This window comes from Dendropsophus ebraccatus, chromosome 11, assembly GCF_027789765.1.
Source record: "Dendropsophus ebraccatus isolate aDenEbr1 chromosome 11, aDenEbr1.pat, whole genome shotgun sequence".
Classification (NCBI taxonomy): Eukaryota; Metazoa; Chordata; class Amphibia; order Anura; family Hylidae; genus Dendropsophus; species Dendropsophus ebraccatus.
The window spans coordinates 49,200,516-49,214,699 of record NC_091464.1 but is presented as its reverse complement, the minus strand read 5'-3'; the positions used below and the strand labels follow the sequence as shown (position 1 = coordinate 49,214,699).

Sequence of the window (14,184 nt, the reverse complement as noted above, 5' to 3'; positions counted from 1 at the left end):
AAAAGGAAAGGTCTGCCAAAAATACATGTGTTTTAAGGAAGCTCCACTACTGTAACAAAACTGCATACGAAGAACACCTTTCCTAGAATGCTATGGAACCCAGTAGTGGATTATAATAAGTCCTTTTTGGGCAGTAGCCCGGGGCCCTGAGCTCCCGGGGGGCCCATGGCCACCTAAAAAGACTTCTATTTTCAGTGGTGTATTGTCTCCTGCCTACAGTTCTGCCATGATTTGCAAAAAAATGGTGCTTTTAACCGTAATTTTGCACAGATCAGGGCATTATGACATTACCTATCCAATACTATGAATGCTACGCTAGTGCTTCCATAGTTACAGTGGGGTGGGGGGGGCCCAGGCTTGGTGAACAGCCCGGTGCCTATGGTGAAGTTAATCCGCCCCTGATGGAACCCTACTGCCCAAGCAGCATACTTAAGGTAAAACTCCCCGATAGGTGGTGCTTAGTGTTAATTGGTGGGACTCAATCTGTGTGGGTGCATGTTCACCCTAAATAGATAGCCGGGAACCGCAGCAGCAGAAGCATAGGATGAGATCAGGCATAAACAACGTAGGAAATTTACTTATTAGAGCTTCACTTTAAAAAGGACACACTGGAGATTTTTTTTTTCAAATCAGCTGATGCCAGAAAGTTATGAAGATTTTCAGATTGTCTCCCCCCCGCCGCCCCCCCCCCCCCCCCCCCCCCCGTAAAAACACAATCCCCCCAAAAGAATTGTGTTTTGGTTTTTTTCAATTTCACTGCGCATATAATTTTTTTCTGGTTTCGCAGCATATTTTATGCAAAAGTTCAGTCTGTCATTGCAAAGTACAATTAGTGACGCACAAAATAAGGGCTCATGTGTATCTGTAGGTGTAAAAATGCAAATGCTATGGCCTTTTAAGCACAAGGAGGAAAAAACGAAAACGCAAAAATGAAAATTAGCCTGGTCCCGAAGGGGTTAAAGTGTCACTGTCATCAAAAATTTTTTTGCAGAAATCAATAGTACAGTCGATTTTAAGAAACTTTGTAATTGGGTTTATTAACCGAAAAATGCATTTTTATCATTAAAAAGCAGTTTGAAGCTCTCCCCCCTGTCTTCATTGTTCTCTATGGAGAGGAGAGAGATGAGTCACCAAAACAGGACAACAAAGAGTTAACTTACAGCTACATCACCGGGCTATCTCCTCTGACATCAGCACTGACCTCTCTGACCTCTGAATAGGGGCTTTTAGTGGCTCCCTGCTATGTAATCCATTGTTCTCTGCTCTCTGCTGCCCAAATCACCCTCCTCCCCCCTCCCCTCTCCATAGCACAGACAGGATCCGACTGCTGTAAAACAGTCGAGATTTCCTGATAATGAGCAGTGGATGACAGAGGAGAGTAGGGGGGACCTGGGAAAAGACTTTTTAAAGTGACTGTACCACCAGGCGCAGGCTGAAGCACTGGAGGCGGGCCGACCCACCCTTAGTGGGAAGAAACCCCAGCCCCTCCATGACGTGACTCCATTAGAATCAATGCAACCCTATCATAGGGGGATGGGGGTTTCCTCCCACTAAGGGTGGGTCGGCCCGCCTCCAGTGCTTCAGCCTGCGCCTGGTGGTACAGTCACTTTAAATGCAGATAATGGCATATTTGCCTAATAAACCCAATTACAAAGTTTCTTAAAGTAGTCTGGACTATTGATTTCTGCAAAAAAAATTTAACAACAGTAAGTATACTAAATGCCACATTTATTATTTTTTGGATTTATCTTTTTAAATATTAAGATTTATTTGACCTATCTAAGGAATATTTAAAAACACCTTTAGGTTTTGCATGTGATGGAGCTGGTGACATGGAGAAAGCCTGAATTTGCCTGATTTGTGAAGAGAAATATAGTGTCCCAGCACAGGTGTGCCACTAAATCTTTATTGCACATGGGCAAAGTAATTACTGATTCCCACAGTGGGATATGGTCAAAGTGTATTCTGTGTTTTTCCCACTAGGGGTCACTACTGTGTAGTCTGTATTCTTTATGTTATGCACAGCTGAAAGAAGCATTGGGTTAACTGTGTTTGTCACATGTGTGTTTTTCTTCCAATTACAGGTGCAGGCCTGGTTCCCTCCTTTTTCTGTCCTATCCCTTTTCACCTCTCTTTGCACCACCAATCACAAGTTAACTAGTTTTCTCCTTGGTGGGAGGAGTCTTCTAGTTTCAGTCACTAGAAAGAGCAACACAGAGACAGTTCCTGCTGCAGTGAAGACAGGGCCTGGGCTCAGGCCAAGATCCTTGTCAGGGAGCAAGTAACTACCGTTAGCAAGCAGTGCTAGAGTAGGGCACATGACAAGTTATTGAGACTTCTTTTGTTGGGGTCTACCCACCACCGGTGTTGGCTTTTGTTTCAATAAATTTTTTAAAATGAGAAAATCACCATTGTATGCTTCTATATCTGCAAAAAAGAAAAGGAACCGAGCTGGATTTGTGCATATCTATGAATAGGTGTTGCTCACCTTGGGGGGTCGCGATACGAGCCCGACACCGCCTGATGCTTTGTAGAAGTTTGTTTTTTTCTGCTTGCTGGAGTGGGAGAATCTTGTACTATGACTCCTATCCTTCATCGTGAACCCCGTGAACAAGCCGCTCTGCGCCTGGCGTTCAAGTACTCCACACATCCTGCCTCTGATGAGTGAATCTTCTCTATGCTTCTATATCATAAAGATTAATGTCTGTCTGTCCTCTATAGACCTCCGAACGCCTGAACCATTTGACCCTAAATTTGGTACACAGACACGTTGGGTGCCCGGGAAGGTTATAGCGAAGGTCCCGTCCTTACCAGAAGTACAGGAGGGGAGGGGGGGGGGGGGGGGGGGAAGAGATGAATGGGAGAATCTCCACACAGCACACACAGGTGATATAATTAGTGCTTCAGCCCTCACCAGCAATAATAGCAGTTGGGAAGTTATACTGAAGCCTTATGCTGCATTTACACAGAGCGATAATTCGCCCAAACAATTAACGATTTCACGTTTATACGAGCCGATTATCGCTCAAATACGATCGTTATTGCAAAAATTAGAACGATAATCGTTCTGTGTAAACGCAGCATTAGAAAACATTAGGATTAGTACTTTCATTTTCAAAGGGAGCTGGAATTTGATTGGTTGCTAGGGGCAGCTGCCTCAAAACAGATCCACAAAAATAAATTGATAAATGGGAATAGATCCCCACCCCAACTATACAGTAAATGTATACAGGCCTCCACCAACTATACATTTCAGGTATACAGCACCCCCCGAGCTATACAGTACATGTATACAGGACCTTGGGGAGGAAGCCGGCAAGCGAAACGAGCTTCGGGACCTGAGGTGGAGTCCCCCACCCTAAAGTATACTTACATGGTTGTACCAGCAAACTGTGGTGACTGCTTTTCTTACCTTAGGGTATGTTTACACTGAGTAAAACAGGCGGAATTCCGACTGTCTGTGTCACCTACCCCGTCTATGGGAGAGCGCGCGCTTCTCCGCAGTCGCCGCTCTCAGCGCAAAGAAGTGACATGTCACTTCTTTGAGTGGAGAGCGGAGGAGCGCGCACCCTCTCATTCACTCACAGCGGGACACTGAGCACGGTGGAATTCCACTGTATTTGCTCGGTGTAAACATACCTTTATGGATTATATAATATGCAATAATACCTTGCTTTTGTATGAATAGATCCACATTATACTGGCTGTAGTTGTCTGGGTTAGGATTGTTACATACACACTTAGCTTTCAATATGCACTTTATCTTTATGTGAGTATATTATAGATTGCTGGCAGGCTCTGACTGGCCCACAGAGGAGCAGGGGAATCCCCCGGTGGGCCCAACCTGTAGTGGGCCCCTGAGCAGGAGGTGGGCCTCCCTGTTTAGCAACTCCAGGACTATGCAGCTGGAGGAACTGCAGTAGGATGGCGGCACATGGACACTGGTAAGTATACTTTATTACCTTCCCGCACCCTCCTGCTTGCTTGAGATTTGTTAGTTTCATGGGACTTCTCAGTTCAAGAAACTTAAGTGGCAGACTATGCTGTTTGCATAGAGTGACTAACAAGTTACTAGCAATGGGCTAGCATCGCTGGTAACATACACGGCTCTGTGCAAAGTCACTATAGTAATATGAAAGGTTTGGCGCTGGTAATATCTGGTATGTGTAGGGTGGGCCCTTAGAATCAAATTCCCTGGTGGGCCCAAGGTACCCCAGTCCGACACTGATTGCTGGTATCATTACTAATGTAAATAGCAAGCTCTATACCTCATGGGTAGGACCCCACATTGTATGTTTATTATGTGTTTTTATAAGAGGTGTTTTTAATCAAATGTTTTGGATATTAAAATAAAGTATATTTATTACAATTAATTTTGTTTTTATTCATGGTTTTGGAGGGTTGTAGGTGTACATATACACTACAGGTATACAGGGCCCCCTGAATTATACAGTACAGGTATATAGGACCCACCAACTTTACACTACAGGTATACTGGATCTCCACCAACTATACAGAACAGGTATACAGGACCCCCAAACTACAGTAAACACTATGGGGGAGATTTATCAAACATGGTGTGAAGCAAAACTGGCTCAGTTGCCCCTAGCAACCAATCAGATTGGAGTGCCGGTTGTCCTTTGACATAACAGTACAGATATACAGGACCTTCCAACTATACACCACAAGTATACAGGACCCCCCAAACTATCCTGTACAGGTATACAGGACCTCCACCAACTATATACTACAGGTATACAGGACCCCCAAACTATACACTACAGATATACAGCATCTCCATCAACTATACACTACAGGTATATAGGACCTCCACCAACTATACACTACAGGTATACAGGACCCCCAAACTATACAGTACAAGTATACAGGACCTCTACCAACTCTACACTACAGGTATACAGGACCCCCAAACTATACACTACAGGTATACAGGACCTCCACCAACTATATACTACAGGTGTAAAGGACCTCAACCAACACTACATTACAGGTATACAGAAACCCCAAACTTTACACTTCAGGTATACGGAACCTCCTCCAACTATACACTACAGGTATAAAGAACCCCCAAACTATACAGTACAGGTATAAAGGATCTCCACTAACTCTACACTACAAGTATACACGACCCCCGAACTATACAGAAAAGGTATACAGGACCCCCCAATTCTACACTACATGTATACAGGACCCCTCCAACTATGCAGTTAAGGTATACAGGCCCCCCCAACTATACACTACAGGTATACAGGAAACACCCCCCAACTATATACAAGTATACAGGGCCTCCTCCAATGATATACTACAGGTATACAGCCCCCACCCCAACTATAAACTACACATATACAGGACCCCTCCAACTATACACTTCAGCTATACGGAACCCCTCCAACTATACACTACAGGTATACACAAATTTCACTGATTAACTAAGATGAAACAATAACCTTTTAGACAATTGCAGTTTCCTGTTGAGCATCATTTGCAATGACAATAAGCTAGGCCCTACGTCGATCACTGCAGGTGGCAGCATAAATGTGGATTCTCCATGTTTTCCACATGTACAATTGTAGGTTGCTGCTACAGAGTTGTATCAGGTAAAAATCTTCATGTTTATGCACCTGGCAATAACACTGACAATGTTGTATATAACCAGGATCTGTATGTTACACCACCAATGTTGAATATAACCAGGATGTGTATATAACACTGCCAGTGTTGTATATAACCAGACACTGTATATAATACTGCCAATGTTGTATATAACCAGGCTCTGTATATAACACTGCCAATGTAAAAAAACAGGATCTGTATATAACACTGCCAATGTTGTATATAACCAGGATCTGTATATAATATTGCCAATGTTGTATAAAACCAGGATCTGTACATACCACTGCCAATGTTGTATATAACAAGGCTCTGTATATAACACTGCCAATGTTGTATAAAACCAGGCTCTGTATAACACTGCCGATGTTGTGTACAACCAGGCTATGTATAACACGGCCATCTCAGTTTAGTTAGATGTTAAACATTTTTAGTTTATTTCTAATGTGCATAAACTACAATTTACATAAACAGTGCAGAACTGTCGAGTATAGAGGGCTCCTGGCGAATTCCCCTTAACCCTTTGAGGACCAGGCCCAAAATGACCCAGTGGACCGCACAAATTTTCATTTTTGTTTTTTTTCTCCTCCCCTTCGAAGAACTCTAGCACTTTCAGTTTTCTATCTACAAGCCATGTGAGGGCTTGTTTTTTACAGGAGTAATTCTACTTTGTAATGGTGTCTTTCATTTTACCATAACATGTATGATGGAACCCCAAAATTAATATTTATGAAGATTTAAATAGGTGAAATCGTAAAAAAGAATGCAATATGGTAACGTTTGGGGGATTTCTGTGTCTACGTAATGCACTATATGGTAAAAACAACATGATACCATTACTCTATAGGTCAGCCCGAACACAACCATATTCAAGTTTACACAGATTTTCTAAGGTTACATATATTTTTTAATGAAATCCTTTTTTTTCTCCAATTATTAATAAAATGGGCCTATTGTGACGCTTATAACGGTTTTATTTTTTCACCTACGGGGCTGTATGGGGTGTCGATTTTTCTGCCATGATCTCTAGTTTTTATTACGTTTTGATCACTTTTTATTAACTTTAATATATAATGTAACAAAAAAAATCGGTAATCCGCACACTTTTTTCGCTCTTTTCATTTACGCCATGACACTTGTTATATTTCAGTAGATTGGACAATTACTCACGCTACGGTATATTATATGTTTATTTATTTTTATATGTTTTATTTATATAATGGGAAAGGGGGGTGATTTGAACTTTTATTCGGGGAGGGACTTTGGGGTAGTGTAATAATGTTTTGTGCAGGCTCAGTGAGCAGATCACAGATCGGACCGCACGGAGGCAGGTGAGAGACCTCCAGCGGTCTGTTACAACGATCGGCAGCCCCGCAGTCACACTACAGGGGTCCCGATTGTTAAGTGACAGGGGACTGCCCTTTCACTTACACCTAAACGCCGCTCCGGAGCACGCTTCATAGGTCAGGGCGTACAGGTACGCCCTAGGTCGTCTAGGGGTTAAACATAAAAAAACAAGGGCAAAAATTTGCCTTCTGGGCGACCTTGGAACAAATCTAATTAACACATTGACACTTTATACCCAGGCAGCGCCGGGTCATTTTCTAGTGTATATCATGATATAATATCACTGTAGCGTGAGCTTTATACATTTCCCAAACATTTTACCCGCAAGCCAAACATTCCTGACTTTTTGTGGGTAATATACATATATATGAAGAATTATCATAAAAAGGAGTAATTATAGATAAAAGTAAAACCATTAACCAATACTCCATGTTATAGTATTTTGCCCAAAGAGACTGAACCTGTTAGGTTTAACTTGTCCTAAACAGGTGAATTTAAATGCTATTTCAATCAGAAATAGTGAATATAAACTTAACATCCTTATTTAACATAGAGTTAACATCCAGATATGCTGTCTATGACCCAGGCAGAAGGGCAGAGTAGCAGAGTGAAGTCATGGCCAGTAGACTCAGTCATGCAGACAGAAATGTACATTGTGCTGGGCAAAGAGACTCAGACAAGAGGGTTGGGATCAGAAGGGACAATAGCACGGACAGTATACTGCTGACACTGGTTGAAAAGCTGGCATTAAGACCTGTGGTGTAGCTTCCTATATAAACCCTGTAGCTGGATCAGTTAGAATAGGCTAATGCCAGATGGAGATCCCAGCCGTTCAGACTGAGCGAGGTGAGTCTATGCTGTTTAAGGGGATCCAGTTCTGAGGATTCTATTCATCAAGGATGGTGGAGTTGAGTATATGTTAGCATTCAGCTAATGGTTCGATTCAATCAACTGATTTCAGAAAGTTATATAGATTTGTAATTTACTTCTATTTAAAAATCTCAAGTCTTCCCATACTTATTGGCTGCTGGAAATGTTTTCTTTTCAGTCTGATACAGTGCTCTCTGCTGCCACCTCTGTCCAAGACAGGAACTGTCCAGAGCAGGAGAGGTTTTTTATGCGGATTTGCTTCTGCTCTGGACAGTTCCTGTCTGGGACAGAGGTGTCAGCAGAGAGCATTGTGTCAGACTGAAAAGAAAACAATACTTCCTGCAGGACATACAGCAGCTGATAAGAATGGGAAGACTTGAGATTTTTAAATGGAAGTAAACTACAAATCTATGAAACTTTCTGAAACCAGCTGACTTGAAAGAAAAGGATTTAAATAACCTCTGTAATGAAAATATCTTATGATTACTATTTGAACATGGACTAATCAAGGCTCTATACGAAAAAACTGTGTCTCTACTGCCAGACTACAACAAGGACTTACAGCTATGAACAGTAACTTGAAGCTCCTTGACCCAAATACAAAATCTATAATTCGCCTCTTACTTGTCTTTGGGCTTTTAGACTGAAGCGTGACTCCAGAATGTAGACCCTCTCTATAGTTATTGATGTGTGCTAATGGAAGTTGTAAAGAAAATAGTCATAGTGGATATTGGTGATTAGAGGATGTAAAATCTGGTTTTAGATATAAATAATATTGAAACTAATTTAAACGTAAGCGTCGAGGGTGCTTGAATTTCAGACAGTGGCCTATTTCCATTAAGGATTTCTTTTTAGATGAATAATATATGTATAATGTTATAGAGGAGATTAGATCATGCTGCTGTATGCTGGAAGGGTTAGTGGTTGTGTGTCCACATAAAGGTCAGATAAATGTGGTTTTCTTATGCGGACATTAAGGAATAGAGAATTCAAGGAAGGGTGTCCCCTGTTTGGGAATTGTCTACGAGTAAGAGGAAAGAGACTTTCTGGAAAACTTAAGCTCCTCATGTATTACATGAATTATTCAATAGCCAGGCAGGATGTTCCTGGTAAAACCATTCTATAAGCTTTACCTTTGTTCCCTATTTCTTTATTATGTTTACTCAAGTCATTTAAGGTTGCCTTAAATTCACTGCCCCACTGATCTAGTGGTGGAAGCTTAGTGATCGGTGAACTATTCCATTGTTTCATTTATATGTTTTTTTTCTAGAAGATATCACCTCTGAAAAAATGGCCCAGACCAACCCTCTTCCCGTTCCTCTGGGACCCTGGAAGGTATCCAGCCATTGCTTACATGGGATTGTTAGACGAGATAACAATAACATAGTTATGTAGAAGAAAAATACAATGCTGAGACAGCATGTAGATCCTCCGCCTCAGTATCTGTCTTTTGTCCTGAACACGTTCCAATGAGGAGATCATGTTATAGAAGAGCATTACCAAAAATGACTAAAAAGAGGGACTTGTGTTTATTTATTGTATTTTTTGTCAGCGACTCAAATAGTTTCTTATGTTTGGCATCGAGAACAAGAAACCATGAGACTAGTGAAACAAAATAACCATTCATCATCCTTATCTGACTTAAGTAGGAAAGAACAACAAAGAAACAGCCTGTTATAGTATTCACAAATCACAACTGCATTATTGTAATAAGGCAATAGCAAGGCTTACCCATTAGATTCCTACATGAAGTCACTAAGTCATATAAGGACTAATAGGGCTCTGACTTAAAGGGGTTGTACAGGGTTACACAAACATGGTGGCTCTCTCCCAAAAACAGAGCCTCCCCTCCTAAGGTGTGCCTGGTATTGCAGTTCAACTTTTTTTTAAACTAAATGGCTCTGAACTGCAATACCTCATATTGGAAACATCTGATATGGCCAATGAGAAACAGTCCACATCTTCTACTTTACCACATATGATATATGACGCAGTATCGTATTTATGAATTTTTCACCATGATTGTAAGACTATAAGTAGCAGTCCTGAATTCAGACCCAAGATATAAGTCAAATTCTTCTTTCAGATCACAGTATACGACCAAGAAAACTTCCAAGGAAAAAGGATGGAATTCACCTCCTCCTGCCCAAACATCATGGAGTGTGGTTTTGACAATATTAGGTCTATAAAGGTGGAATGTGGAGCGTAAGTATGGAAACGTATGATTTGCTATTAAAAAGAAATCTATCAGCTATATATCATGCTTAGAGCTAATGTCGTAAAGGAGTCATTGCTGGTCTGTATGATATATGCCGTTGTCTCCTCCTCCTACCGATCCTCTCTGCTTGACTGATGTACAGGGCTTAGTGCTAGAACCTAAGTCCTGTACATCAACCATGCAGAAGAGGAAGGAGGCAATCATCCTGAAGCTCAGCAACACCTCCTTGCCAAGAGCTCTGAGTGTGGTATAGAGCGGACAGAGTCCCTTTAAGACTTAAAGGGGTTATCCAGCGCTACAAAAACATGGCCACTTTTTCCCTCTTGTCTCCAGGTCAGGTGTGGTTTGCAATTAAACTCCATTTACTTCAACGGAACAGAGTTTGAAACCCCACCCAATCTGGAGACAAGAGAGGATGAAAAGTGGCCATGTTTTTCTAGCGCTGGATCACCCCTTTAACAAAATATATAGTAAACTATAGCTTACTAATTGCTTTATTCATATTTCTGCAGCTGGATTGGGTATGAGCACACAAGTTTCTGTGGTCAGCAGTTTGTTCTGGAGAGAGGAGAGTACCCCCGCTGGGATGCTTGGAGTGGCAGCAATGCCTATCACATCGAGCGTCTGATGTCTTTCCGCCCAATCTGTTCTGCTGTAAGTGCAAAAAAAATGGGCAATGTCCAAATACATAAATTATCGAAGAGAGCATTTGTATGTAGAGATTACATAGTATGCCCCTACATAATTCCTTTTGGGATTACTAGCATATGCAAACTATTCGTAGTTTATGTGGATTTCTGCACATTGCATCTGTTTCCTTTACAGAACCATAAAGAATCCAAACTGGTCATCTTTGAGAAAGAGAACTTCATTGGACGCCAGTGGGACATGTGTGATGACTATCCTTCCCTGCAAGCAATGGGCTGGGGAAACAACGAAGTTGGATCCATGAAAGTTCAGTTTGGCGCGTAAGTATTAGAACACTGAACAAAATATAAGAACTATGAAGTGACTCTTGAGTGTGCTCCCCTTACACTTGCCTTCCTCTTGCAGCTGGGTATGCTACCAATATCCTGGTTATCGTGGCTACCAGTACATTTTGGAATGTGACCACCATGGAGGTGAATACAAGCACTGGAGAGAATGGGGCTCTCATGCCCAGACCTTCCAGATCCAGTCTATCCGACGCATCCAGCAGTAAAGGGCCAAGACTCTCCTGTCACTTACCCTTGCCGTGTTTGCGAGAGGTCACTGTTCACAGGCTTTCTGTGGTGCTACCATTCTCTTTTAATACTATTCTAGAGGATACAGAAACCTTTTATTGTACTGTGAATGCATGTTGGGAAAATTATTTATTAATTGTACCAGCTGCGAAAAGGAAAAATAAATGTACTTCAGAAAAAAAACAATGAAGATATCAGTTCTGCTTTCATTTATCCTGAGAATTCTGCAAAACGAAGTGCATTTTGTATATCACTATAGTCAGAAGACACCAGCAAAAAAGATATTCACTAACAACATTTAAGTCTGTTTCTCAACAGTCACAGCAGAAAATTCTATCCTTACTGGAGCTGGTAACTAGAGATGAGCGAACTGTTCGGACTTTTGGTCCGAAAGCAGTTCGCTCTCTCGTCATGCCTGTGATCCCGGCCGCATAGTTGCGCTCCCGGGAATATGCGGCCAGGATATTCCAGGGAAACGATGTTGAAATCCCTGGAATATCCTGGCCGCATATTCGCGGGATCGCAACTATGCGGCCAGGATCACAGGCATGAAGGGAGAGCGCCGATGCAGTCAGACCAAAAGTCCAACGGTCCGCTCATCTCTACTGGTAACCCTAAAGAGAACCACCATCACCTGAGCACATAAAGGTCTCTCTCATAACCATAAAGGGGAACTATCAGCAGGTTAGCATCCTGATATCCCACTCGGCCAATCAGTGCACTGTCTCATCGCAGTTATGGACCAGTAAAGTATGCCGCGGATTAAGGGGGGCCATGTTTACATACTTGCAGTGGGATGAAAATTCCACTGCGAGTATGTAAACCCAGGGGTGGATTAACTTTACAATAGGCCCCGGGCTGTTCACCGAACCTGGGCCCCCAACCCCACTAACTATGGCAGCACCAGCATGGTGTTCATAGTCCAGGATAGATAATGTCATGATTAGAGATGAGCGAACCTCGAGCATGCTTAAGTCCATCCGATCCCGAACTTTCGCATTTGATTAGTGGTGGCTGCTGAACTTGGATAAAGCCCTAAGGCTATGTGGAAAACATGGATATAGTCATTTGCTGTATCCATGTTTTCCAGACAACCTTAGAGCCTTATCCAAGTTCAGCAGCCACCGCTAATCAAATGCAGAATGTTTGGGTTCAGATCGACTCAAACCCGGTTCGCTCATCTCTAGTCATAATGAATTGATTTTTGGTTAAAAAAAAATCATGGCAGAACTGTAAACAGGAGACAATACACCACTGAAAGTATAAGTCATTTTGGCAGGCCATGGGGACCCCAGGAGCTCAGGGCCACTACTGCCTTCAGTATGTTTTCTAATGTTATTGCATTGTCTCCTGGCTGCAGTTTTGCCCTGATTTGTGCTAAATTGCTATAAAAAGCAGTGTTTTTTTTATGCAAACCATTGTAAAACTTTAGCTTAGAGATAATACACCACTGAAAGTATATATCAGTTCAGGGCCCCGGGCTACCGCCCGAAATGGACCTATTATAATCCGCTACTGTGTAAACCTATTGAAACTGACAGTGTCAGGAATCACAGTGGATTTCGCTGCGAACTTGCAGCATGAAATCCACTGTGATTCTGTTATATGTGAAACTGGCCTCAATCCATGTCTAGCAAGGCTATGGGTGGGGGTACCACCCTCAGAACATCAATCCGCCCCCAGCCAGCCCACCCCTTCTAATGATTATCAGGAGTGGGTTGGTTGGGGGCAGGTCAGATGGATGCTCTGGGGGCAGTAGCCCTGCCACCAGTGCTTCAAATGGCCTTACTAGACAGGATTAAACTGCAAAGTGCACAGAAACAGCTCCAAAGATGAAGGTAAGGGACTTACCTTTGTTCTCAGCACCCTGTGAGCAATAGGGAGCTATCGGTAGGTTAGATTTGTCTAATCTGCTGATAGTCCTCCATTCATTCCACTATACCATACTCCATATGGATTTTCTTTAAGCAGTTCTTAATTAGTTTTATCACTCAGAATGACAACCAGAGTCACTCTCCGCTGCCATGGTTTTCATAACATCTGATGATATCCCGTTTCCATAGGAAATGAAATAGCCAGTCAGCATAGACTCTATGCTGAGCGGCCATTTCTGGTGGGAGCAGAACTGAACGCCAAAACCCAAACCGAGGACAGGAGAGGTGCTGTTTCAGAAAAAAACAGCCATGTTTTTCTAAGCCTGGGTAACCCCTTTAAGGTCCTCAAACATAGTCAAAAGTGACTTGAACCGACAAATTTTGGTGGGACCGGTTAACCATCTAATGTACATTAACAAACTGCTCACTCCACATGGTGTATACCACCACAGCTGTGCATTCTGGAGCCTTGTGCACATATCGGCAAGGAAAAGAGGATCCAGCGCTAGTATGTCCTGGTTTAAAAAAAAAAAAAATAATAATTTCTTCATATTAAATACATCCAATGCAGTAAGAAAGATTACATCGGACCAGAATTGCAACTGAAATATAGGTGTTGCAACCGGAATATAGGTCTTCTGTTTTGGAAGAAAGTTGCAGTGTTTTTTTTTCTAATCCTTGATAACCTTGGGCTGTATGTGCAGCAGTAGTGAAATTTTCTGATATACAATACACTCACCGGCCACTTTATTAGGTACACCATGCTAGTAACGGGTTGGACCCCCTTTTGCCTTCAGAACTGCCTCCATTCTTCGTGGCATAGATACAACAAGGTGCTGGAAGCATTCCTCAGAGATTTTGGTCCATAGTGACATGATGGCATCACACAGTTGCCGCAGATTTGTCGGCTGCACATCCATGATGCGAATCTCCCGTTCCACCACATCCCAAAGATGCTCTATTGGATTGAGATCTGGTGACTGTGGAGGCCATTTGAGTACAGTGAACTCATTGTCATGTT

General features: G+C 42.3%; 1 protein-coding gene across 2 annotated transcripts in view; it reads left to right on the top strand.

The window, feature by feature from the left end:
- CRYBA1 (crystallin beta A1) overlaps positions 1-11,395 on the top strand; it is a 57,443-nt gene extending 46,048 nt beyond the window's left edge. Inside the window, exons 2-6 of one of the 2 annotated variants that reach the window (XM_069944823.1) lie at positions 9,119-9,183; positions 9,935-10,053; positions 10,579-10,720; positions 10,892-11,034; positions 11,120-11,395. In XM_069944823.1, the coding sequence (XP_069800924.1) occupies positions 9,139-9,183; positions 9,935-10,053; positions 10,579-10,720; positions 10,892-11,034; positions 11,120-11,267 (597 nt within the window). In that variant the 5' untranslated portion in view covers positions 9,119-9,138 and the 3' untranslated portion in view covers positions 11,268-11,395. Of the gene's footprint in view, positions 1-9,113; positions 9,184-9,934; positions 10,054-10,578; positions 10,721-10,891; positions 11,035-11,119 lie in introns of those variants that run through there. The other variant, XM_069944824.1, reaches the window with a different exon arrangement.
- The last annotated feature ends 2,789 nt before the right edge of the window (positions 11,396-14,184 follow it).